This window comes from Choloepus didactylus, chromosome 9, assembly GCF_015220235.1.
Source record: "Choloepus didactylus isolate mChoDid1 chromosome 9, mChoDid1.pri, whole genome shotgun sequence".
NCBI lineage: Eukaryota > Metazoa > Chordata > Mammalia > Pilosa > Megalonychidae > Choloepus > Choloepus didactylus.
This window is the reverse complement of record NC_051315.1, coordinates 115,565,592-115,593,474: the sequence shown is the minus strand read 5'-3', so window position 1 is coordinate 115,593,474 and position 27,883 is coordinate 115,565,592. Positions and strand designations below refer to the sequence as shown.

General features: G+C 37.6%; 1 protein-coding gene across 1 annotated transcript in view; it reads left to right on the top strand.

Moving 5' to 3' along the window:
* The window catches only part of FARSB (phenylalanyl-tRNA synthetase subunit beta), a 99,215-nt gene extending 76,271 nt beyond the window's left edge, over positions 1 to 22,944 (top strand). The window contains 1 exon segment of the mRNA XM_037850233.1: positions 22,315 to 22,944. Coding sequence (XP_037706161.1) covers positions 22,315 to 22,466 — 152 coding nt within the window. The 3' untranslated portion in view covers positions 22,467 to 22,944.
* Positions 22,945 to 27,883: the final 4,939 nt, after the last annotated feature.

Sequence of the window (27,883 nt, the reverse complement as noted above, 5' to 3'; positions counted from 1 at the left end):
GGGAGACGGCTCTCCACAAAATAGACATTTAAAAGAAAAGAAAGAAAATCCCAAACACCCCATACCCCTTAACCTCTCCTATTACTGACTCCTAGTATTGGTGTGGTACCTTTGTTACTATTGATGAAAGAATATTAAGATATTACTGTTAACTATAGTCTGTAGTTTGCAATAGGTACTTTTTAACTTTTTACCCCCAAATACCACTCTATTAATTCTTTGTTCAAATGTCATACATTTTTACTAGTTCACTTACTTATATTTGCAGTGTTAATCATAAATGTCATCCACCACAAGGTTCACTGTGTTATACATTCTCATATTTTAACCTCTGGCTTTCCTTCTGGTGACATACTTGACTCTGAACAACCCCTTTCAACCATCTTCACCTACAATTCACTATTACTTATAATCCAAGTAACAAGCAACTGTCACCTCTTTCCACTTCCAAACATCTAAGTTCAATCTTGTTAAAAATTCTATATATATTTGGCAATTTCTTCCCCATTCTCTAGCTTCATTCTTTCTCTTGGTACCCTATATTCTAAGTTTTATGACTATGAGTGTACATATTCTAATTAGTTCATATTAGTGAAATCATACAACACATTTTGTTTATCCGTTCACTGGTTTGTGGACACTTGGGTTGTTTCTGTCTTATGGCAATTGTGAATAATGTCACTATGAGCATCGGTATGCAAATATCTGTTTGGATTCCTGCTTTCAATTCTTTTAGGTATATACTAGTAGTGGGATTGCTGAGTCATATGATAGTTCTATCTGTAGCTTTCCAAGGACCTGCCAGCTGTCTTCTGCAGCAATTGCACCATTTTACATTTCCACCAGCAATGAATGTTTCTGTTTCTCCAAATCATCTCCAACACTTGTAATTTTCTGTTTATTTTTTCTAAATAGCCATTCTAGTGGATATAAATGGTATCTCATTGCAGTTTTTATTTGCATTTCCCTAATGGCCAACAATGTTGAACATCTTTTCATGTGCTTTCTGGCCATTTGTATATCTTTTTTGGGAATGATGGCTATTCAAATCTTTTGCCCATTTTTTAAATTGGATTGTTTGTCTTTTTGTTGGTAAGTTGAAGGATTTCTTTATATATTCTGGATACTAAACCCTTATCAGAAGTGTGGTTTCCAAATATTTTCTCTCATTTTGTAGGTTGTCATTTTTACATGGTAAAGTCCTTTGAGGCACAAATGTTTTAAATTTTGATAAGGTCTCATTTATCTATTTTTTCTTTTGTTGTTTGTTCTTTGAGTGTAAAGTCTAAGAAACCATTACCTACCACAAGGTCCTAAAGATGCTTTCCTACATTTTCTTCTAGGAGTTTTCTAGTTCTGGCTCTTATATTTAGGTCTTTAATCCATTTTGAGTTGATTTTTATATATGGTGTGAGGTAGGGGTTGTTCTTTACTTTCTATGCATTGTCTTTTCTCCAAAAGCTTACTTTATAAAGAGGTTAATTGGGGAAAAAAATGATTTCCTGAAACAGATTGTGCTATGTAAATGAGGTGTAATTTCGTTTGTACTAGAAGGGTTGCATAGAGCTGAATGGTAAATTGGAGCAGAATTTGTTATAGATATGATACTTTATATAACTTTTGTATTGACAGTATTCCTGTAAACCAACAAGTTAATATTGTGAGTTTCTTCTGGTCTCAATAAGTTCCTTAGATATTTATTTCTCAGAACACTGAATTCCCAGTCATGAGACATGCTGCAAGAAGACAACAAGTAGGACACAAGCCCTGCTCTCAATAAACTTGCAGGGAAAAAAGACCACTAACTCAAACCAGGCTGCTAAGATGCATGTCCTGAGATTTCAAAGGACGGAGATGGTGCAACTTTTTGAGCGCATCAGGAAAAACATTAGGGAGTTTCTGGGAAATGAAATGGGCCTTTGAAGGAATAGGTGGAGACAGGACAAGCAAAGCAAACCATGTGAGCAACGTCAGAAATGATGAGAACATGGGATGTGTGTGTATAGAGTAGCAGAAAGTCTAGTTTCGTTTCACTATAGGGTGAGGAAGGAGTTTGGGACTATGTTTACAGAGTCCTAAATGCTAGAATAAGGAGTTTCACCTAATTAGGGTGAAAGTATTGAAGCTTCTTCTGCTTCACCCACCCTCCCCTTTTCTTTAAAGCAGGTGAGTGATGTACTTTAGAGGAATTAATCTGGCAGCAGTATGTGGGTTGAATAACATGGAGAGTAGATGTGAAGAGAATTGTTGGAATATAATATATTCTAGAGCATGAGAATGAGGGCTTGAACTTGACAGGTAGCCATAGTTATACCAAGGAGAAAAGTGATTTAAGAAACTTTAGAATCTACAACACTAAGCATTTGGAAAATTTCATATACGCCACTTGGAACCTTTTATGATACAGCTAATATGTGTTGATCTCCTTTTAAAAAGTCAGATTTTTATTATTTTTAAACTTATGATACTGTAATTGGATCCTATATGTTTTAGCACCAAAACAGAATACAGATGTTCTAGTGATTGTACTTACTTTCCTTTCTATGTAGATGTCAGCCTGGAGTGTGTGTGTGTGTGTGTGTGCTTTTAATTAGGAATTATATTAATAAACAATAACTACTTCTGAAGTGGTTGAGGTCTTTATGTTCAGTGTTTTAAGCCAAGTTGTTACTGTAGTTTTTTTATTTTGAATGAGCATTTACAGACTTAATATTGAGTTTCCTTTTGTGTATACTTTGGCTCTAATAGAATATTGTAATGTTTTAAAGCTTTTACATCTACGAAATGTCCAGTATGTATGAATTTGAGAAGCTTGGGTAGAACTCCTCCATACACATGGTTGTCCTGGATCAGTGCATATTTTCATGTATCTACCTGGGTGTCTTTGGAAAAGGCATGATATGTACTTTCACTGGCCCATCCCCAACATGGCCACATCAGTCTCCCTGGAGTCCTGGACATGTGCCTAGTTCTGAGAATGCTTTCTGTAAAAGCCATCAAGCCAAAGAGAATTAGTGTCATTATAAATAATAGTTCATTTCTCGTAAGGATATCTAAGTCTATTTTGATTATTTAATGATAAATACCATTATCTTTTTTTTTATGGTTACAGAAATCAAGGCCTGAAAAAAAGGCTTGTCAAAAAAATAAGTCAGTAGCAATGCTGCTGTTTCCTCCTCATTATATTTATCTCACAACCAAAGAACAAAATTGGTTTCCAGCCTCCTAAGTAAATCTGTAAACACAGGAATTTGGTTGCTAGGGCCTGTTTAGATACATCATCTCCTCAGATTTATTATTACTTTGCATATACTTTTTTCTGCTAAGAAAAGGTCTACAGAGTATCAAAATGAAGAGTAGAAACAGATTAAGAACTACCATTTCTTGTCATTCTTGATTACTGAGTTGTATTCTATTACTCTGGCATATGGTTTACCTTTTAATAATTAAAAATCCCTGGTGGCTTTGCAATGATAATTGAGCTAAGTGTGTTCACCAGAGATTCCTGCTAATGTCAGTTATGTGGGCAGTTATACCTAATTTCTTTCTGTCCTTTTTAATGAACAGTACCCGAGTCCTTTTGTGCTGCCTTGTTTGGTGTTAGGAATGAGTGGAACAGAACTTACTTCTCTTTGAGAAACTTTGCCCTTGTCCATTGTAAGAGATACCTAGAAACTCATTCAATTCATCATCCAATTGATCAGCCAGCAGTTCTGTTGACATTGAAGTGTAAACTTGCCCATTGTGCAGGCACGTGGAGTCCCTGCAGAAGCTCTCATAAAGTCCATGACTGCAGCCAGAGTTGAATTAAATATTTTTTCATTTGCTGAACACCATTGCAATTAAGAGCATAAAGTGAGATTATCAAGCTGATGATAGAATAAATTCAGTTGCTGAGTAAAAATTAAGAAAAAGAAGAACCTTTAACTTTTTCAGCAGAATGCAGAGCATTTTAATGGTTTCAGAAGGACAAAGTGCTTTTTTTTTAAAATCTTCATTTTATTGAGATATATTCACATACCACACAGTCATACAAAACAAATCGTACTTTCGATTGTTCACAGTACCATTACATAGTTGTACATTCATCACCTAAATCAATCCCTGACACCTTCATTAGCACACACACAAAAATAACAAGAATAATAATTAGAGTGAAAAAGAGCAATTGAAGTAAAAAAGAACACTGGGTACCTTTGTCTGTTTGTTTCCTTCCCCTATTTTTCTACTCATCCATCCATAAACTAGACAAAGTGGAGTGTGGAAGGACAAAGTGCTTTTGATTGGATTATTATAGTATATCTATATGCTTTTTTTCAGGCTTCTTCCCCTTCATTTTTGTGGTTTATTGCAAACTAAATTATGTATGTTAAAATGCATTTACCCTTTTCAAAAACCACTTCTGGGCAAGGAAAATTTTCAGCATTTTTGTGTTTAGAACAGTTCTGTGGTTGCTGGGCAAATCAGTGGCAAAAATAATTTCTTGTGTAATGCAGTGGGCTTTGTTTGTGATTGGCTGCCTCAACTTGAGAATGTGTCATCCCCCCCCCCACTGCCCTTAATTTGTTGCCTATTTCAATTTTGATTATTCATAATTCTACAGAAAACATCAGTTTAACTCGGGACAAGATCCCTGATGGAGAGAAATAGGAGTTTTAGAACTTTAGTATTGACAGTTCTATTTTCATGCTGCTCAGAACTCACTTTGTGAAATGAAGAATAAGCCGGTAAGTAATATACACAATCAATCCTTTGCCATATGTACAAACAGTGGTTACTTAGGTACCTTCTGTGACAGTAGCATCTAAATGATCATTGACTTGACCTGTAGGTCATGACCTTTTTCCTCTTAAAGGACACCTGTGAAAGATTTTAGTTGCTAAAAAATATGGGTGAAATTGTGATGATTCCGTGGTCTTCACACTGGCTTTTAGTATACTATGAGGTTGGAAATATATGAGAAAAGGTACATTGAAGAACTTGTTGAAGTAAAGGTGTTCAGCTTATGATTTGATTTACACAAATCTTTCTGTACTAGAATAAAGGGATGTATTTATGGTGTGTCTGTATTTGGTTACTACCAACAAAGACATTGTTCTGTCAAGGCATCATCAGGTTTTAAAAAAAAGCTTTTGGAAGGTTTTAAGAAGCTTCTTGACCTTATTACTCTGATTCTCTGCCTTTTCTTGTTTGAAGCATGCTTTTAGGTCCTGTCCTTTTTGTTAGCTTATTTGAAGGAATCAAAAGACTCAACATTAATCAAATCAGCAGTACTTGCCACGCAGTCAACACTGCATCATACTGTGGGGCCACAATGTTTATAAAAGCTTTGGCAGTTATCATACAATCACATCTCTGCATTGTCTCTGAGTGTGTTCATTGTTCTTGTCTCATTCTCTCTTACCTGCGTGAGGCGAAGTTCTATGCTCAGCAAAGTTCTACACTCATACGCTCTTTTGTTTGTTTTGATACTTATTTGACAGTTTAGTACTCATAGCAAATTAGAGTGCTCTGTTCTAGGACCCACATTGAAGGATTTGGTCAGCTCAGTTTTCCATCTGTTAGGCATTACTGGAAGAACGTATTCCTCAATCTTTTTTAATTCTCTCTCCACATCAGAACCTTTCTTATATTTTTTTTCCTAATTTTACCACTCTGAAATACTAATGCTGCAGACATGTATCTCTCATGTACCATATGTATATATGTGCTCTGTACTAAAAAAGAGGAAGTAAAAACTTACTTTTTTTATTTATTGCATGGTTAAGAATGACTAAGTAAAAAAAAAAAGAATGACTAAGTAAAAAATTTTAAGTTAAAAGTTAAATTAAAAATTTTTTTAAATATTAACATTTAACTTAACTTTTTAATTGTATTTGCTGAATAACTTATTATTTACTTACATAAATTGTAATATATGAAATTATACATGCCTGTTAGCAATTTATATAAATATATAAAAACAGTGTAATCAAAATTTTAAAAAGTCATTCAAACTTTTTTTTTGGCAAAAGAAAACAATTTAAGAAATAACTTCTTAAAAATTATTTTTAATGAACTTAACTTTTGCTTGATATTATAAAATAACTGTTATTCAGATATTGGCAACAATTTTTTTCTTTTTAGCATTTAATTCAACTTCTTTGAATTAATGAATAAAATATGAAGTCTTCTTATTAAATTGTCAAAGTTTGTCACAGACGAAAGCTCTGAGGAGCAAACAGACACCATCCACAAGGCAGCCAGTGGTAGCCCATGGGCACAGGCAGCCTGACTCTTAAAATATGGCTTCAACATCGAGCAGTTGATGGAGGGAAAGTCCTCCAGTCACAGCCATGTATTTGCCATAGTTTTGTAGCACGGATCTCACATACCTTTGCATCTTCATGTCAGTGCTGCTTGTGTGATACACAAGAAACCCCCATGAAAGAAATTAAATACTAAGTAATAAGATTTTGTTGAATAGGGCTGAGCGTTGGAGGGCTTAGATATTTCAAACCATTGCCATATCTAAGCTCTCCCCACCTCTCACATCTTCCAAGAACCAGTTTTCACCCTGTTGAGAATGCATGCTATAACAGAATGCATACTCTGGAGTTATTCAAATTCAACTAAATATACTGGGTAAAAAAGAGAAAGATATATATATATATAATTTTTGTGTGTGGTTTCTTGTCTAGCAGTAACCACGGTGACGCAATGAATTACTCGAGACCAAAGTCAAGAAAGGCGAGAGTGAGAACAACTTAAGAGCAAGTGTCCTCTCAAGCAATTCTCATCTCGGTTTTTATTGAGGTTTTCAGGGTAGGGAGACATGCTGGCACACAAGGCCGTTTAGGGAGGCAGGACATTCTGACCTTTATGAAACAAAGATCGACAGGCAAGTAGACAACAGATAAGCCTGGCCTTGGGAGTGGAATGTACTACATGCAAGAACATAGCATAGCAAAGCAAGACATTCCCATCGTCTTTGATAGGAGTTTAGACAAAGGCAGTCTTCTGCCTATATGCATGCTGAAGCAGAAGCAGAGTTTACAAGTTTTTTATCCACAGAATTCCCACTTTTTTTTAAATTAATTAATTAAATTTTTTTTTTTTTACCATTTCATACTTCTTTTTTCTTGCCTCCGAGCTCAACCTTGTCCTCCACCATGGTAGAGCAAAGGATGCCAAGGCCCAACAGCAAAGAGATACAAAAGAAGTTCGTTTGTAGCTTGTGATCTTTCAAGGGCGTGGGTCCTGAAAGTTGAAAGAATTTTTACGGTAATTTTGGCTACTTGATTTTTCTCTTACACATATAAGACTTAGTTTCACTTTCCTAACTAAATTGCTCAATTAGGAGCAGTTTTACTTAACTGCTCAAAATTTGGCAGCACTTGGTTTTGGCGCGTTGGTGTGTTGCAGCATATTGGTTGAGAACCTCTGCCCCGTGGTTCCTGAAGAATGACGTGTGCTGGCATATTAAATATCAACTCTCTAAGTGGCCTATCCAGCTTTTAAGTAGGTGGAAGGATTAAAAGAATGGATGGGTGGGTGTATGGAGAAATAGATAAACATATTGAATAAATCCCTAGGGCTGGGAAATGCGGGGTAGTCTGCTGAGAGCATAAGACCACTCAGAATAAAGGCCTCATTTCCCTGATACACTTATTCTGATTTTGACGTGAGAGAGACATAAACTTCTTTCTTATTTAAGCCACTGGTATTAAGTGTTTTCTGTTTTTCAAAGAATAACCCTAATTTACACCGTATATTTTAATTTTTACCTGCCTGCATTCCTTGGCAGTATTCAAATGCTACACAACTCTTAAGTTAGTGAATCAAGTTTCAAATTTACTTCTAATTTTAAAAGTAACTAATAAAATCATTCTTTCTCGTATTCATATTCTCTCTCTCCCTCACTCTCTTGAAAAAAATGATGGAAACCTATTCTCAAAGACAATCAGGAAGTTCATGAATGCTGTATTGATGATGATTAGATGTTTTCACTCTTTTCACTCTTCCTTTACAATTTGCTTTCACTTGCTTTTCTTTCTGATGCCATGATTAAGTGTATCTATAAGTTTTTAGTACTACTAAGGCATCATATCACTGAGAGTGGTACACAGGGAATATGAAAAATGATTGGTCTCTATCCAGCTTACCATAAATAAGCAATGGGACTTCAGGGTGTGTGGTTGTTCTCTAGTTCAAGTTGCACAGGAACACCGGGTATTTAAGGGTATCTTCTCTGTGATGGAAAATCAAGAGTAATTATTTTTCATTTAACACTGACTTTAAAATGACCCATCTCATATTTCTTAAATCCTCTTTGGAAATTTGAAGAAGAGTGTCAATATAATCAGGCAGTGACTTTTTTTAGTTTGTCTTGTAAGTTCTTAAAATTCCCCAAATATAATTAATGTAGCCATTTAAAATAATATATGACATAAAATACTTTGTCAGTGGTAAGGTAACAAAATGAGATAAATGATAGGTTATTACAGTTTCACAAATATTACAAAACACTGTAATAGATTTAAAAATATGTCAGTGTTTAGCTAGGTGGATAGAAGATGGGTGGATGGATGGATGGATGGATGGATGGATCAATCTTAAGGAAAGAAACAACCTATTGGAATAGCCTGAAAAAAAGCATCAGTTCTTAAGGGAATAATAATTGGGGCAATTTAAAACAGTTAACTATTCTCATTCCTTTTGAAGTAGAGGGTAGATGTAGTCAAACAATTTTTTTTAATGTATTTTTCTTCAAAATGTCCTTTCTCCCTTGATGTTTTCACATTTCATTTTTCCTTTTCTTTCAAGGTGTATATTTCAATGGCAATATTTTTTTAACCTTTTTTGAGGACTGGGTAGAAGCTCCCTTTAAGTTTTATAATTTTGAAACAGTTACAGGCTTATAAAATAAAAATGCAAGGTACAGTACAAGGAACTTTTTCCAGAACTATCTGAGAGCAAACTGCCAACCTGATGTTCATTACCCCAAGTACTTCAATGTGAATTTCCTGCAAACAAAGACATTCTTCTACATAGCCACAATATAGTCATCAAAATCAGGAAATTGACACTGATGCATTACTACCATCTAATCCTTAGAACCTTTGCAAGTCTCATCAGTTTTCCTTTATAGCAAAGAATCACTTGTCTTTAGCTTCTGGGGGCTTCTGGTCCTTAACTTTATGAACTTGACACTTTGAAGATTACAGGATAGTTATTTTGTCCCTCAGTTTGGGTTTCCCTGATGTTTCCTCACTATTAGATTGGGTTAGGCATCTTTGGAGGACTATTACAGAAGTTATGCTGTCTTCTCTATGTATCCTATCAAGTGGCACAAAATTTCCATTTATCCTATAAGGAATAAGGATTAACCCTGTTGTGTCAGTGAGGCTTCTTTACTGTAAAGTTATTCTTTTCCCTCTGTTAAAAAGTTTGTAGGGAGGAACTTTGAAATTATGTAAATGGTCTGTTCCTTACCAGTCTTCCTATTTATTTATATCAGTATGGATTCATGATTTCTTATTTTATTCCATACATTTTAGTTTGTTAGAATCATTATATATTTTGATGTTCAAATTGTCCCTAGTTTGGCCAGTGGAAGCCCGTTCATGCTACTGTGTTCTTTCAGAATGTTTCCATTATTTTTTACCACTTCCTTGCTTTTGGCACAGGATGTTCCAGGCTTATCTTGAACTTTTTTTGCCCAGGTTTGGAATCAGTCATTTCTCCAACCTGGTTTCTTTCAGTGAAAATGATATCTAGAAGCCAGTATCTGGGTGTTAGATGTATTTATTGCCATTGGGGGAGGGGTGCTCTTCCAAGGCCTTCTCGGGGGACTGAACTAGGGAGTGTGGTGTGCTGTGTGTGCACACACACACAAACATTTGCATCTGCATTCATTCCTGTCTGTCTATCTATCTGTCTTTCTATCTATATTTTAAAGACTGTAAGACTACAACAGTACTACCAATTCCAACCTAATACTTCAGGGTTCATTCAGTTCTCCCCATTCCATATTTGTACTTCCCTTCTCCAACAGTGAGAAACCTGGCTCCCATTATTTCATCCATGGCCCCGATTGTAACCAAATACTCCCCTGCATGTATGCCCTGCTCCCCACTCGCAGACTCTGCTGCCTGCCAAGCTGTCCCCGCATAAGCACCCTTCTCCCCTGCTCGCTTGAGGACGTCCTTCCTATACATTTAGGCTCCGACATCCTACGCCAGGCTGGGCCCATGTGTAGATGGTTTTCTGGGCCACACAGGGCCCCTCTCCCCTCTTCCATGTTGGGATTTCTTCCCTAGTTAGCCCCACATAATGGCCTCAGGACTGAATTGTTTGGGAAGGGAAGGGAAAGAGATTTTTTTTTTCCAGTCTTGAGAAGCCTTTGTTGGTAGTAAGGGTCTTGTTAAAGTGAAGGAGAGAAAATGGTTGTATATTGGGGCTTTTTTGGAAGCGGGTAATAATGTAGGAAATATATTTCTGGGCTCATCTTATATATAGTTTTCTGCTTAGGCCTGGAATCAGCCATATCTCCAGGTAATCCTGGTCCTTTTAGTGGGAAATCAAATTTAGATCACGGTATGGATGCTAAGGTTGCTGACGGCTCTTGAGTTAGTCGTTGTTTCTAGGACCTTTTAGAGTGTACAGAGCTGAGGAAAGCCTTTTTTCTAAAAAGAAAAATACCATTGAGTTCATATGGATATTTCCGTTAATATCAGGATTAGAGGGCTTTTATTTAACGTTTCATTTTATATTTGTAGCTTTTTTTTTTTACATTGAAAATTTTTGTTTCTAATAAATTAACATTGTTACTTATTTGTTCTATCATAATTTCAATAACAATAGCAATGCTATTACTAACAATAAAAAATAGTTTAAAATTTGTCTTAATTTGGTACTTAGGATTTATCCTGCAAAATGAGATTCATTTAGAGAGTTCTAGCTTCCATCTCTGTCCTTTCCATACAGTTCCTTCCCTCCCTTTATAGGTATGATTTTTATTAGTTTTCAGTTTATCCTTCTGTAGTTTGTTCTTTAAATATAAGCATGTGTATTTGTATTCTCCTCCCACTTCTCAGCTGAAAAGTATCATGCTTCGCACACTGTTCTGTACTGTGCTTTTTACTTAATCTGCACTGTAGCATATGCACTGTAGCATATGGAGATCTGCTTCCTGCTTTTAAAATGACATCTTCAGAGTCCTCCATTGTATGGAGTACTACAGTGTATTCAACTAATTCCCTATTGATAGACATTTGGATTGCTTCCAGTCTTTTGGTGTTATAAATAGTGCTACAACGAATAGCCTTGTAGGTGTGTTATTTGGTATTTTTACCACTGTATCATTAGGGCATATTCCTAGAAGTATGGGATTACAGGGCAAAGGGAAAACACGTATTTTTGCTAGGTACTTCTCCATAGGGCTTCTGGTTCTAATATTGTACGAACCCAACAGCAACACATGGAGGACCAGTTTCTCTAGAACCTTATTCACAGACTAGTTTGTCAGACTGTTCTATTTTTGTCAATCTTACAGGTGAAAAATGGTATCTCACCATGGTTTTAGTTGGATGGCCCTTATTATGAGCAAGTGTAAACATTTTTCTGTGAACTGTCTGTTCATATCTCTTGCTCATTTTTTCTGTAGGTTTGTTGGTCTTTTTCTTTTCTATTTTTAGAAGATTTTTATGTATTAGGGATATTAATCCTTTGTGATATACAGGCATACCTTGGAAATATTGCTGGTTCAATTTCATACCACCACAATAAAGTGAGTCACGCTAATTTTTTGGGTTCCCAGTGCATATAAAGTTATGTTTATACTATACTGTAGTCTAGTAAGTGTGCAATAGCATTGTCTAAAAATACAACATACGTAATTAAAATGTTACACAAACACAAAGTGAGCACGTGCTGTTGGAGAAATGACATTGATAGACGTGCTCAATGCAAGGTTGTCACAAACCTTCAGTTTATCAAAAATGAACTGTCTGCAAAGGACAGTAAAGCAAAGCACAATGAGGTAGGCTTATATATGTTCAACTGTTTTTGTCAGTTTTGTCAACTGTCTTTTCACTTTATTCATGATGTTTTTGGCCATGCAGATTTTTTTTAAATGTTACATAGTCAAATTTATCAATCTTTTTCCTTATCGCTTCTGGATATTGAGTCATAGTTAGAAAAGTTTGTCCATCCTGGATTAGAGAGGAATTCCCCATGTTTCTTCTAGTGCTTAAAGGTTTCAGTTTTTTACATTTAAATCTCTTAACCTGTTTGTAGTTTATCCTATTGTACAGTGTGAGGAATCGATCCAATTTTATCTTTTCCCATGTAGTTTGAAGATTTTTTGATACACATTGCTTTCCAATTATTGCTGTGGCTTTTTTTGTTTTATTTTGTTTTTATGGTATTCTTTACCTTGTTACCGGTAGAAAACACAGTTCTAAATAGGCCCGCCTGAGCCCGCATCAAACAGAGAAACAAGTCTCTTTGCTTTGGTGAGAAGGTGAGTTTATTGAAGATGCATCAACAAGGAACTGGAGGGAAAAAAAAGCTTTCCAAGACCAGTTCAGAGTGAGAAGAATTATTTGGGCTTTTATAACCCTAAACAGACAAAGAAATGGCCAGAAGCCAGAAGAAAGCAGAAAGGAAAAAAAAAAATAGAAGAGAGAAAGCTGTTTGGTCAGCATCTCCTTGTTATCTTCAGGTCCTCCCCTCATTCAGGCTTGTTTTTCAAGGTCCTGATTATGAGACCATATGGTTACATCCCTCATATCTTACTGCAGGCAATGCTGGGAAAGTTCCTAGGAGCAGAGAATAAGTTTTTGTTGTTGAGATTAGAGCAACAGCAAGTTATTTTAACAGGGGCTTTTCATGGTCAGAATAACTCAAAGCTGCTTGAGTGAAGTGATCGTAATAAACAGCTTTTTTTTCCCCCCTCTATTGGCTATTGAAGACTATACTAACCATTTTCCAGCTAAAGAATTATATTGAATATTTTCTACTTACCCAGCTATCAAACTTCCTAAATTCAACTTGTTTTATGGTAAACACTTTTTGAGATCTGTGAAAGAATAGAGACATCTAAAATCTTATGGTCTTTCATATATTAAAAGATTAAATGATTTTAAAAAGCCCTTATTCAGTCAGATTGGATAGGTCGAGGAGGAAATGTGGGGATATTTGAAACTGGGTAAGAACTGGAATCAAACCTGTGGTCCACATGTAGAGAGAGAAGTTCACAGATCTATGGAGCTTTAATAAAGACACAACTTGCTACAGATCCCTTTTTCAAGAATTAAAAGGCTTCTGGTAGTCCCTTTAATCAGCTTTCTCCCTTTTGGTCCATTGAATGTCCTCTTCCAACATTAAAATAAATTTATTTTACCTGTAAGTAAAGTGAGATAATCAGAGGTTCAAGTAAGACCTTGGTTTTGAAAATTAATACTTAAGACCTTGGTTTTGAAAATTAATACTTAATCTCTGATTTTCATGTTTTAAATAATTCTGTATGTATCTGTAAGATACAGAGAGGTTCCAAAAGTGAAACATTTTTGCCATAATTAAGGGGTTTATAACATATTTAGCTAGTGGTCTTTTTATATGTTGGGTTTTTATAACACTTTCAAGGATACATTGTGTGTCAAAGTGGAGAACTCTTTGTGGTTCTTATGTTCTGATTTACACTTGGACTAGAGCAAATGCTGGTATCCATCATCCTTTCAGAGCACTTTGCAACTTTGTAACCACGTTTCCCATCTAAGGGCTTTGTTGAGGGTGATATATTTGGGGCTTTTTTCTTCCACTAAATTTACTTCTGTCATTAATCCACTCAGAATAATGAAGTTATAGTAACTCCCAGTGCCCTATAGCTAACAGCTTATCATCTGTTACTGTTTATCTGGGAAATTAGAAAGTTGTTACAAGTTACTTTCTGACAAAGATTTTTCCAATATTTTTTTAACAAACAAGACTCTAAAAGCCTTATAACTAATGCTTGCTCTGATTTTTTAAAATATGTCAATCCATAATCTGCTTTGTTTAAAAATTAGAAATGCATATTTTATTGTAGCCTTACGGGGCAGTGGAGAAGCAGAAACTTCACTAAACATCCCTTAGAAATCTGTCATCTCCCAGTTTCTTTCATCTGCCAATACATTTCTTCTTTTCCTCTCCTTGTATCTTCTTTGCTTAGAAAGACCCCTCTCTGCTTTTTAAGTTATATTACTTTTCTATATCATCATCTGTTTTCTATGTCATCATTGCAGACATTCGATAGATACGCATTCATTTAAAATATTCCCACTACTTTTGTATAAATGATGGGTGGGCTATTTAACATAATTGGGGTCCAGTTGTGGTTTTGATCTTGATAAGTTATCTTTCTCTACATTGGTGCTAAGTGGGTGTGGCCTAACATTGACCTGTTGAGAGATGAATACTGTCACTCACATGGGTACCTCCTGGAAGTACTTCTGAGCGCCCGCTGGCTCATGTGGGTTGTGGGTTGGGAACATGGTCTTCTTGCTGAGGGTTGTTCTGGGCCAAATGCTTGGTTGGCAACTTGACTTCTGAACAACTAGCCCTCCTCTTTTAGCCCTTTCATCTCTGCCATTCACCCCCTCTATAACCTAGTACCCTCATTTCCCCCCTACTGCCCTTTTCAAAAACCTTTCTTTTCAGGAAAGGATCTGACTTCAATTTCAGTTGATATATATCAGTGTGAACTTAATTTTCAGCCTTCTTTCTAGCTGTGAAAGGAGAAAAATTTGATTCCTTTATGAAAATTTCAAGTATTGCTAAAGAAGACTGGGGCAAATCAGGTGGAACAGAAAAACCTACCACCCCTGAAACGACCTGCCTGTGGGGCCTTCTTTAGATGAGAAGAGCGTATTGAGGGAGAAATGAAAGAAGCAGTGTGGAGAACAGCTCCAGAGCCTGATAACATTATTCAAATACAGACGATAATGGTTTACTTGCCTTACTTTTAGACAGTAAACCATGTGACTGTTATTTACAATATTTGTATCATTCTTCTGAGTGATGTTGAAGCACATAAAGAGGAAACACATAAGCAAAAATAGATAAAATGCCTTGCCCTAAACAGCCCCAGAACTTCCTCTTGTCCATAGGGTGAGGTGTGTTTTGCTGTGTCTAATATTCATTGGTAACGCTTAAATATTATATCAAGATTGTTCTGCCTGTCACTACACTTTGGCACTCGTACCTTCCAGAAGAGAAAGGGTTCTGGTCCCTTTCTTCATCCCTCAACACTTCTGAGCTTGTTTGTGAATTGAATTCTCTGCACAAAGGTTTCTTCTTGGAATTGTTTTCCTTTGCTACTTTGAGGCCCTTTCCTTTCCTTTCCCTTTCCTTCTTTCCGTTCTTTCTAACAGTGAAATTGGGGAAAAGGTAGTAGTGCTATGCAGGAGAAAGTTTTTTATCTGTGTTAGAGTTTAGATGCTTTAGAACTTGCCACAGGTTCTAACATACCAGGTCTTTTTCTTTGCCTTTTTAGATGTAACATGGTACTGCTAGTTTATCTGCTCAAATAATCTGATATATGGGATTTTTAAATATATAAAGTTCTGGAAATGCTCTCAGTTTTGTTAGAATCATGTTTCGTGAATAATATTGCAGAGTATACCTGGCTATATACCAAGGTTAAAGGCGGTGAATTGTCATAGTCATTTTTTTTTGTTTTGTTTTGTTTATTTATTTTCAAACCAGAACCGAATTTGCAAACATGAAATGGACAGCTTGACCAAAAGCTTAGACACATTATTTTATAGGCCTTATGTGCCTATGGGCCATACCCAAAGAGGTTCCGTTTCAGTGGCCGCCTCACCTTTGGCTTGCTCTCTAGCCTATACTATTGCTTGCCTTGGGCAAGCTGCCTAATCTCCTTGTGCTTCACTTTTCCCCATCTGGAGCAAACCTGTCTCACAGAGGACTTGGCAAGGGCCTCACTGGGACCCTGCACTGCAGATGAGTAAGACACAGTGTTTTTACAGTGTCCGTATTTTTTTACTTTTTCTTCCTCATGCCCTACTTATCAGCTGAAATCTAGTTCAGAAAATAAAATACGTCTATCATAATTACATGTTCAAAGTTATGTTTACTCCAGGTTAGCCAAAGGTCTCAACTGAATAAGTTAATTGTGAAATTATAGCTAGACTTTGATATACTCAACATTTCCATTCCTTTCTTCAGCCCTACAACAGTGTCTGTTGTCCTTTATTATTTCACTATAGTTGTGTAGAAAATAGTAAGTTGTTCCCATTTGGTTTGAGAAATAGCCCTCTTATAGGTTTTTGCCAGATGAAAGACTAGGAAAAGAGCCATGTGTCAACTCAGGAAGGCAGGATAAGCCATACCTTTTAATTTTGAAGTTACTCTTTTAAATCTGTCCTAGGAGTATTTAAGAAATGTGAAAATCCTTGGAAAAGTTATTTGTCAGACACATGTAGAATGATGGCATTATTTTAGGAATAGGAGTTTTCAAACAAACAAATGGCAAGGGCAGTTTTTAACCTAGAGTTAAATATCCTTTGGTTAGGTGTAGACTGATTTAATATTGCAGTTAGATGGAGCACATTTAAGCTCTTCCAATATTTCTGACTTTCTTCAGGTTTTGCAGTGTGTATGTAGGTGAGACATAGTTTAGGCCTGAAAACAGATCTTATGTTTCCTTAGCATTTTCCATTTAGTCATTTAGTATTTGCCCTGCTAGTTAACTAAATTTTTCATAAGAAATGTTAAAAAGTGACAGCCATGGAAATAAATTATAGATTTCTCTACACAAATTAAGACTGGGAAAACTTGGAGTTATGATTAGAAATATTTAGTCATTAAGAGTTTGTGGTGATTTAGAAAGAGAAGATCATTCTTTATTTAAGGCATTTCTTCACTGGGTGGAAGAGTAGATAGTCTGGACTTTGCTGATTGCTTTTTAAGAATGCGATCATACAGGATCCTGTCTTTATTTGTAATACAGATTTTTGCCATATCGTGCCTTGATATGATGTTGCTGCACACACAGGCTCCCTCTCCCAGGTCTGGGCTGTGGGGTTGAGCCCGGACCGGTTCTCTCACAGCCAGTTCCTCGGCTTTAAGAATTAATGATGTCTGCAGGTGCGCTGGGATTAGCACTGTAAAGTTGTGTAAGGGGTTTTTGTTTCTTTTGATCTTCAGAAAGGGATGAAAGATAGCCATTAAACTCAAGGGATTAGGTCCCCTCTCTTTAAAGACTTTAGGTACCATAAATATTTCACTTCAGATGTAAGGTGAAGAATTGTATACTTCTCGGGGGGGGGGGGGAAGGGGGGAATGGTGCTTTATATTACCAGTTGGAAATTATTCAGTCTCCACTTAACAAATTAAATGGTCTCTACAGAGACATTTTCTTCCAACCCAGAGTGTACTCGGATCCAAAAAAGCATGTGTGTGTATGTGTGTGTGTATGTGTAACTCAGTAGTTGATGCTTATTTTTCTCCCCGTATTTCCGTATTTCTAAACCTTTTTTCTTTCCTGTATATTAACATCTTACCTGCATTGTGACGCTTTTCTCCTGGATTCTCCTCCCTTTGTGTAATTTCACTGAGGCTGTGAAAAAACTCTTAAGAATGATACAAGGCTCACATATATGGTATCTAAGTGTTTGTTTGGTTCAGTTTTTATAGGCCCTATACTCTGTCTTTTCTCTTTCTTTAACATTATTTAGAAAAGAAGGTGATGTTGATGTGTTGGCAGCAGAGTTAGACAATTATGGGTACTACATCCTTGGAAAACTGGTGGGAAACAAGGAGAAAGTTCTACATAGGAAATTAGGGTTTTGGCCCCATTCCACTCTCTTCCCTGTCACCCACTGTGCCAGTGACTCCAGAATAGAACACCTGAGCACTGGAGAATTCTTTTCCTTGGTGTTAGTGCTGAGGATGGATCATTAGGCCATGGAATTAATTATTTATATATGATTATTCCTCCTCCCCTCACCCTATATTATACATTCAGTCATTTAAAACAGAGTTTTAAAATATATGCAGCTGGCCCAAGTATCTCTGTAATTCTGCACTTTGTATTTTGGGCCCTTGAATTATGTGTGCTGATTTTTTTTTTTAAAAACCTCATGATAATTAATAGTTTCTGTTAGCTGCTATGATCCACAGACATTCCTTTTCTGGTGTTCCCCACCCCACCACTCTTTTTTTTTTTTTTTTTCTTATGTTTTCTTGTAGAAATTTGGAGTGGTAAAGGACCACATTGCTAGCAGTTATATATGTGGATTTGAACCCCAAAGCATGTTTGAAAATGTGAAGAAAAGGAAAAGTAAAATTGTATGAGTAGACGATTTCTAGAGACGGGTCAAATAAAGTACCAAGTAAATTAGTTGAACACAGCCAATGGCAGGGTTTTTTAAGGTTAAGGAATGAAGAGCTTCATGCTTGATGACACTGTCTGATGCTTTCGATTCGGGGTCTGCTTAGTTACCGCCTTAAGCTTTTACTTCCGATGCTTCATAAAATTATAGGAATGACTATGTGTAAAGCTTATTATCCAAACTTTGGCTTATAATACTACTCCAAACGAAAAACGGAGTTGGGGTGGTAGGGGGGCCAAAAGAAGCTGTGAAAGGTGTTTGGCAACGGGCAAAAGAGGGAGCTCACAAACTCTTTGAAGGTCAATTAGCCAGAAAATGTGCTAAGGACTAGGTGCTGGGCGGATGCGGGCTGAGAATTCCCCCAGGTCCTCAAAGTCGCCCTGCTGGGTGAGTGCAGAGAGACAATTACGGACTTGGAGGAGATGCTACAAAAGCTTTAATTAAGGGACTTACACCCTGCTAAGTTTTGGAAATTAAAGTCTTATTTGTGCTTAACTGATGTTTCTTTTGTCTGGGCTTCCACATGTATTTCAACAGAGAACACTATTTTCCCCAAATCTGCTTAATGTGGGGAAGCCATTTTATTGTGATGGATCCCAGCAAAGCTGTCGGTTTAATTAGTATAAGGAACTAAGGAAAAAAGTAGACCAAGAGGCTCTTTGCTGGGGAGCATTTGGGTGTAGATTGAAAATTGTTATTATGCACCTGATAGACCAGTAAAACGAGGAACTCTGTTTAAGCTTAAATAGCTGCTTAAAAGAAAACTAAAGTACTTGGTAGAATTTGAAATTTAGAATTCCCATTTACAAGGCAACACAATTTTCATTGAACTGGCAACATTATGTCTCTAGAAACAACATGCTACTGTTTCTCCAGAAATACATTTTTGTTTGTTGATGAGCCTTTGGCTGGCTACCATCTAGGTCTGATTTTTCACAAGCCTAAACCCATATTTTGGTTCTATTCAGATGTGGCTTCTTGTACTTCTGGGAAGATTCTTAATTTCAAATGCTTTATGCTCCCATTGCTGTGCCTTCATTACCAAACTGAACTACTCTTCTGTCCCTGCTGCCCGAGGTGCTCTCAGCCTTGAACTCCTGGCCTGACTCCTGCCTTGGGGGATGTGTTCCACTGGTTTAGTTAGTGAAGCAATTATTCTCTCGTTTACCCTTCTTAGAAATGACTCCCTTCTGCCTGTAACGTTTGGTTTTTTAAAAGCCCTTAGAAATGCCTATACTTGGATAATTTTAAATTTTCTTTCAGTATTCCTAGTTTACATGCAACATCAGTCAAGTGACACATTTTTTAGGCTCTCTCTGTACCCCCTGATGACTTGTAGGCCCTTTTGTGTATTTCAGTTTGTGTATATGGAGAACAGAACTTCAGCCTTGCTCTAATTGAACAGAGGAATCAATAAGTAATTCATAAGAAATGTTTCTATCACAATCCGACATGGTTAGAAATGAAAAATGGCAAGGAAAGTTAAAATTGTCATCATGGGTGTGTTAAAGTGTACAGTTCAGCAAAGGGGAGTTCATACAGAAATCCCCATTGTGGGGTGTAGTTCTCCCATGGGGGAGAGGGGTTGGTTGGTATTCCTTTATTGCCTGCTCCTTGGGGAAAGCAGCTCCTCTGCAGGGAAGGCTCTAACCAAGGAGCCACTTAGGGAGCTGGAGAGGTTAGGATGGTGGCTCAGGCAGCTCCATGTGCGGGCTTGAGAGTTTCTGATATTGATATTTTTGAGTACTATTATATTTGGATGTTTTTAATGAATCATAATACGAATTTCAGTTCTCTTTGCTTTTACTTAGAAAGAGGGAAAAATTGCATTTAGTGATATAAATATTTTTGTTTGGCTGTGTACCTAACTGGTTAATGAGCTAAAGTAAAGTTTGATCCAAACTTCTGCAGAGAGGTACAGTTGACATTATCATGCTTGTTAACTGAAGAAGAATTTAGTTGAATTTTGCTAAAAAGTGCTGATCCAAAAAATTATTTCATAAGGTAAAAATTCTCAGTTCTTATATCTTAAGCTTTATTTTCCCAACAGTGTCAGAATGTAGCACATCTGGCTTAGATTCTAAAATAGTCTGGTTTTATGCATCAGTAAAAATGAATCCAGTCAAACTGGAATTGAAGATAGAAAGGATTTGGGTACAATGAGGATTCTTAAACACAGCAAGGTTTTCAGGGAAGATCCTGAATCTCATTTCTCAAAGTCCTTTAAAAATAGGCTGGTGTCTTTTTCAGTTAGTGTAGGTGTGTTCTGGTGGAGGTATATATAAAGTAGGGATAGAATAAATGACTTCTCAGCATTCCTTTCAGTTCTGTGATCCTGATTGTGCTGCTTACCATCAACACTTCATACAAGCTTCATTTATTCGTCATTGGAAAATTAATTTTATTTGGGGGTAGTTTTGTTTTTTGAGTTAGGTTTTCATTTTGATAGAATTTAAATATGCCATGTTGCCATCCTTATCATATTTAGCAAAATTCGTATTTCATGGAGCTCTATCAGTCAAGTTGTTTTGTGTATTATTTTATTTGGTTCCCCACCTCATCCCTTTTCCCAGGTGTGGATCAGCATACAGAACCAAAGATGTGAGCACAACTCATTGAAACTCTGCTTCAATAGACAGTGAACCAGAATTATTTAGCTTGGCAAGCAGACCTCCTTATATTTCAACCAGGTTGCATTGGGGTTACTTAAGAATGGCAACTAGGAAGGTTTTTCAGGTCTCTCTCCCAAAATACAAACAAATATCCTTCTTTGCTGGTCTGGAAATTATATCGTCCTATGTCTGTGTGTTATAGCTCCATACTAACTTAACGCTAGCAGGTCTTCTTCCCCTTCAACCTGAAGCTGTATTTCTTAAATTCTGCTGACCTTGGAGCCATTAGTAGAGACTCAGCAGTTACACTTTCATAAATAATGCACTCACTTGCTCTGAGATGCAGGCTGGAGGCTTGTGGCTATGCCAGTAAATGTTTCTGTTTAGTCAGTCAGGAGCTGTGGGCCTGGCCCCTTTTTCAAGTGGTGGTGAGAGTAACGAGTCAGCTTTTGTGTTTGTTTGTTTTCTTTAACTTCAGTAGAGTACAGAGCATTGATAAGCTTCTCCTGTGGCACTGGGAATTTTGTGACTATGGAAAGGGCATATGTTTGGTTTCTTTTTTAAGCTCTTTAAACCTCAAGAACTATTACTGGTTTGGTAAGCCATTATCAGTGCATTGGCACCTAGAAGAAGAGAGAACTTTCTGCCTGTCTTGAAGTAAATTAGGGGATCATCCCAGCCTTGTTTGGGACTGGCCTTTGCTGTGGTTTTACTGTAGATGCTCCAGATCTGCTTAGAAAGCTTGTTACAGATAGGCTTGTAGGTTGCATCCTGGTGAAACGGTTCCCCTCAGCTGGCCAGTGACAGTGCAGCTCGTGTTTCTCTGTATATTAATGGGGAAAGAGTGACATTTTGAATAGTAAATGAATTCAGTGTAGACTTTTAGTCAGTGTAGCAAGTATTTCTTTGGAAAAACCAGTTTCACAACAGGTTCTTGCTCTGCAAGTTCATCAGTTTTATATTTCATGTTTTTTCTTTGTCTTTTTTGGGACCAGCTCCAAGTCCGGGCCGAGTTCCCCTAAGACTTCTCCTGACTGCTCCTTCCTTCGTGTGTCTTTCATACTTCCTACCAGAACCCTGTGTACAAACATACAGGGTCCTTGTTTTCATATTTGCCTCTAATTTTCCTTGCAAGATCTTGGTTTAATATCAAATGCTTCTTTTAATCCTAGAAGGTGTGAGGAAGCACTCTCTTTTCATAGCCAGCAGTTTAAAGAAGAATAGTTATTTTTAAAGCCAACTAGTATGCTTTTAGTGTTAAACATCTATTGATGTTTTTGCCAGGAGAAACATTGATTTTTCTCTCACTTTCTGTTTTTCAGGCCCTGCTTTCTTCCCCGGGCGATGTGCTGAGATCTTTGCCAGGGGTCAGAGCATCGGGAAGCTCGGGGTCCTTCATCCTGACGTTATCACCAAATTTGAGCTGACCATGCCCTGCTCCTCCCTGGAAATCAATATCGAGCCCTTTTTGTGAAATCAGTCTCAGTTGCAAGATCCACCTCCCATCCCCCCCAGTGTCCTTCAGCCCTCCTCCACAGGGAACATCCATTTGGGCTTTAATGTTTAATAAAGTAGCAAACACTGTCTGGCTCCATTGGTAGATAGTTCCCATTCCCTGTATTAGGCCAGCTTGTGCAATGTATCACTGTGGTATCAGTGTGCGAAGCTTCATTGTTGGGCAGAAGCCCCAGCACAGTGCCACAGAAATGCACTAGCCAAGAGCAGGATCAGCTCTGAAAATCAGAATTGCTTCTCAGACATCAGAGCTTCGTATTGTCTCTGATTGCTCTTGCGTAACAGGCTCCCATTCTTTTCCTTTGTGCATGAAACCAGATAATTGAATAGAGCACATGTTGATAGAGTATGAACATAAGTAAGGGTTTAGTTTTTATTTCCTTCATTTGACATGTGCTTGTCATTGGGAAACAATAAAATAATACTATTTTTAGAAATTGTTTAAGAATCATGTATTCAATATTGTGAATTTTATTTACTACAAAGTCAATCTTGGTCTAGTAGGTTTAACCTTTGAAGTCATTTTAAAGTGAAAGAGTAACATGCAACAGAGTATTCATAATATTTGAGGTTACAAAGGAATTTTTTACTCTATCCATGATTCTCTGAAATGGAATTGGAGGCATGCAACTCTTTGCTGGAAGAGTTAAAACGGACAGGTATTGCCATCAATGCAATAACAATAATGAACAATTAAAAACTCATTTTTATCCTAGGCTGTATATGTTACTGTAATTATCAGATATAATTGCTGTCTTATTTTACAGGGAGGTAGGTATTAGGTCTTTCCTTTACTGAAGCTACACTTCTGCCTTCTTCTTGTCTTACCTCCTAATTTCCCTTCATACTTTGATCTAGAATCCTTCTAAAGGTGGCATCTCTTGAAAAAAGAAGCTAGGTCGAATGTTTGAGAGAAGTTCCTGGTTATTGTTGAGATGATAGTAAACATAGTAAAAAGTAAAACTTTAAGCCCCAAAAGATAGAGCTAACAAAGATGGTGAGACAGGAATTATATTTATGGAGCTCTTGCCAAGCCAATTACTTAAAAAATAACCCAACCTTATTACAACCTTGAATCAGGAGTGGCAGTGTTAAACTTGGCTAGATTTGTAAACATACAAACTTTCCAGAGATTCCTTCCCATATCCTTACAACACATTTTTAAATGAAGGGAGATAAACAATGTATGTCAAAGAAGCCTTACAATTTAAGGCAAACCCCAGTTTTTAAAAAATGGACAAAAGATTCACACAGACATGCCCAGAAAGAAGCTATATGAATGGCCAGTAAGCACATGAAATGGATGCTCAACATCATCAGGAAATGCCAGTAAAAAACATACCCATTAGAATGACTAAAATTTAAAAGACTATTCATACCAAGTGTTGGCGAGTATTCTGGTTTGCTAAACTGCTCAAAGCAGATACCATAAAATGGGTTGGCTTTTAGTAATGGGAATTTATTAGCTTACAAGCTTACAGTTCTGAGGCCGTAAACTGTCCAAATCAAGGAATCATCAAGTTGATACCTTCTTCCTGAAGACTGACTGCTGGCAGTCCTGGACTCCTCTGCCACATGGCAAGACACATGGCAGCATCTTTTGGCCTCTCCCTTCTCTTGCAGTTTTGTTGCTTCCAGCTTCTTGCTTCGCTGGCTTTCTCTGTCTTTGACTGAACTGAATTCTCTTATAAAGGACTCCAGTAAGGAGATTAAGACCCACCCTGATTGAGGTAGGTCACATCTTAAGATCCTACTCACCACAGGATGCTACTTACAGTGGGTCCACAGCCACAGGAGTGGATTAATGTTAAGAACATACTTTTCTGGGCTACCTACAGCTTCACACCATCACAGCAAGCATGTGCATTGTTGGTGGAAATGTAAAGTGATACAGCCACTTTGGAAAATGGTTTGGCAGTTTCTCAATATGTGAAACATACACCTTCCATGTGATCTAGCCATTCTCCTGGGTTTTTACCCATTTGGCCATAGAAAGTCTCATATGTGGATGTTCATAACAGTGTTATTCATAATAGCTACAACCCAAATGCCTCAGTGGTTGAATGGATAAACAAATTGCAGTATATCCATATAGTGGAATACTTCTCAGCAGTAAAAGGAGTGAACTACTGATACACAGAACATGAATGAATCTCAAAAGCATGCTAAGGGAAAGAAGCCAGACACAAAAGACTACATGTGATTCCATTTATAGGAAATTCTAGAAAAGTCAAAAGCAGATTAGTGATTGCCTGGGGGTTGTGGAAGGGAATTGACCACAAAGGATCCAGAGAAATTTGGCATGATGGACATATTCTGTATGTTGATCAAGGTGGTAATTACACTTAAAATGTGTTATACCTCAATAAATCTAGGAGAAAAAATGTAATGCAAAATGTATTTAAAATTTTAACTATACAGCACCAGCAGATGCATGAAAAGAACTGGGCATTTTCACTCAAGATGACTTACTGGTCCACTTTATTAATGAGACATTCTCCCTAGTTTCAGGTTCACTATGGTTAAAATCATGGCTCATGGATCATTTGATAGCCATTGTTGAAGTGGGTGGAGCTATTTTTTTTCTCTTAGCAGCCAACCTCCAGGATATTTCTGGATGGTCAGAAATCACTTGTAATGAAGAGCTCACAGATACCTAATTGTATATCCCAGCATGAAAGGGGAAAGATCAACTCCGTCCATCATGTAGATGTTTTTGCCCTTTGAAGCAGGAAATTGTAGGAAGAAAAACCGTATCGGGTACATTAGAAGAAGAAATGAACCTTCAACTTACAAATCGAGGCTCCACAGCTGGATCACCTTACACTTGTCTTGTGTGACGCATGTGAGCTGGAGCCAGGGCAGTCTGTAGACATTGCCAAAAGCCTTTAAGGGAGACGACACATACCTTAGTAAAAGTAAAAAATAAAAAAAATGGGAGCCCTAGGATTAAATTGAAAATTAAATATACATTAATCTTTTTTCTAGTTTACAGATAAATTCTAGTACAGCTTGACATACCTCCATTGATCTTTATGTTTTTATGTGACCTTGTTTCAACTTTTTTTTTTCTCTTTTTTTTTTTTACAATTGTTGGAGGCAGTTAGAATAGGAATTCTCCCTCACTTAGATGAGAACAGTTGAGGTTCAGAGAGATTAATGACTTGCCCAAAGTCACATGGCTAATAAATGAAATGGGTTTGAGACACCTAATAAGAGTGACTTGAAATCCATGGCTCACTCTATGGTTTGCTTCATTTACCTACTTACCCAAAAGCTTGAGACTTTTTATAAGTTTTTAATATAAAAAAATACCAGAAAACAAAAAGTTATAAATCATAAGCCCACTACTTTAAACAATTGTATTAAGGCCTTCCCAAGCTAATCTACCATCCTCCCCCTAATCCCCTAAAGTAACTAACTACTGTTAAACAATTGAGCTTGTCTTGTTTCTGACATTTTCCTTAGTTTGGACAGTCAGCCATATACACAGTTGCTCATATTTTTTGGATCATGCACTGCTTACTGGTTTGCAACAATTTTTTTATGACATTTTACTTAATATGTTTTTCCAGGTCAGTGCCTACAGACCTACATCATTCTCTGAAATGATGCAATAATCTATTGTATGGATGTCCATGATTTGTTCAACTATTCCTCTGTTGGTGGACAGTTGTTTCTGCTCTCCCCCACCCCCCAAAAATTGCACTGGCTTAGGACCCACAAAATACCAGTCCTATGGATGCAAAGTTATTTGATAGACATTCAGGGATAAAGGAGCTAACTAGATATTTCTTAGATGTGACTTGTTCTTGACTTTTGTATTTCTCTAGACCAGATTCCTAGATGTAGGGGTTGCCAGTTCAAAGAGTGTATGTTCTGAATTTAAAACATGTTGTTGAATGACTAGTCTAACCTTTCAAAAAGGAGTAGCCTAATTAAAAACCAACTGGCCTAACTGCTGCTCCTGCTGTAGGCAATGATGAGCTCATCAGGTATGATAAGGCAGAACATCACTCAAAATCTTGCTTCTCAGGCCTAGCCTTCTCCGTCTGTGCTTGGTTGTATAAACTAAGCCTAATGTTGGGTATAGACTTTGGCTCTTTCGTCCATTTTATCTAAAAACAGATAGGTGGTTCCCACAACCGCCCTAAGCAAACTCTCCTCTGCCCCCTAAAGCAGCCAGAGCGTTTGATGTGTCTGATGGCTTCCAAGTTGTAGCTTATTATAAGGATCTTGAATAACTTTATGTCCATTATTGAAAACTTGCACAGAAAAGTAGAGGCTAACATGTATAATAAAAGTCAAGGCAGCAGAACCCCTCCAGGACAATCTGGGACACAGACCAAAGTCTGCGTGGGGAACATGACTTCCATGGATGAAGGCAGAGAAGCCAAACTGCTTGGCTAACATGCCGGGTGGCAAGAAGAGCATAGCAGACCCACAGCGCTTTTAGTCTCCACTACTGCCCACTTGGGGTTCAGGTATTCTGCTTGCCCTTGACTTTTAGCACACAGAGAGGATCATCCTACCAGTGCAGCAAGGCTGGGGGTCGAACAACTATCTCCAGCAAAGGGTTTAATTGAATTACTATGTTTTTTCTCCCCCAGGTGTCTAGTGCAGTGTGGTTACGAGTATCTTCAAGGCCCTTGCTCAAGCTTTTCTCTCCACAAACAAAAGGTTTGGCCTCCATTGTCTCTATTTAAGGAAGCCAGGAACATGACATGATTCTGTGTTAGGAAATGTTTTCAAAAGCCCACCAGTGTTAGGAGGACCTTACCAGGCTATGAGAGATAACGTGCTAGAGCATTCAAATTATAGGATTTGTCAGACTTACAAAGCAAAACTGTGTCCGGCGCCGCCCCGCTCGACCCCTGTTCCCCGGCCGGCGAGGGGAGAAACAAGGGATGAGAGAGAGAGAGATGCAGACCACGCAAACTGACCTGGCTGGAAGTCACGACTCGAGCCACACGGCGGTTGCGAGAGCAAGTCTTTTACTGAAGCTAGATAAGCATTCTCTGTTACAGGTTTCCACGCGGGGCAGAGTGCCTCGCGGGAGAGCAGCCTCGATGTGGCCGTCAGGTACGGCTCCTAGTGGGCTGTCTCCCCGAGGTTCGCTTGGGCAAACTCTTAAGTACTCTACTCATAACCAATGATCTAGCGCCGCGCATATGCACTCAATTGGCAGATAGGAATAGTGAGTGTGCACGTCATAAGCGGAAGCAGGATATGGGCGCCATCTTGGCTCATTCGATGGGCGGGGGGACTTTGGAGCAGGTTTACAGCGCATGCGCTACGCCCGTCCCGGGAGACGGCTCTCCACAAAACTGTTCTTTCGTTAAGACAGAACACCAAGGATATTGAGGGAATGTGGTG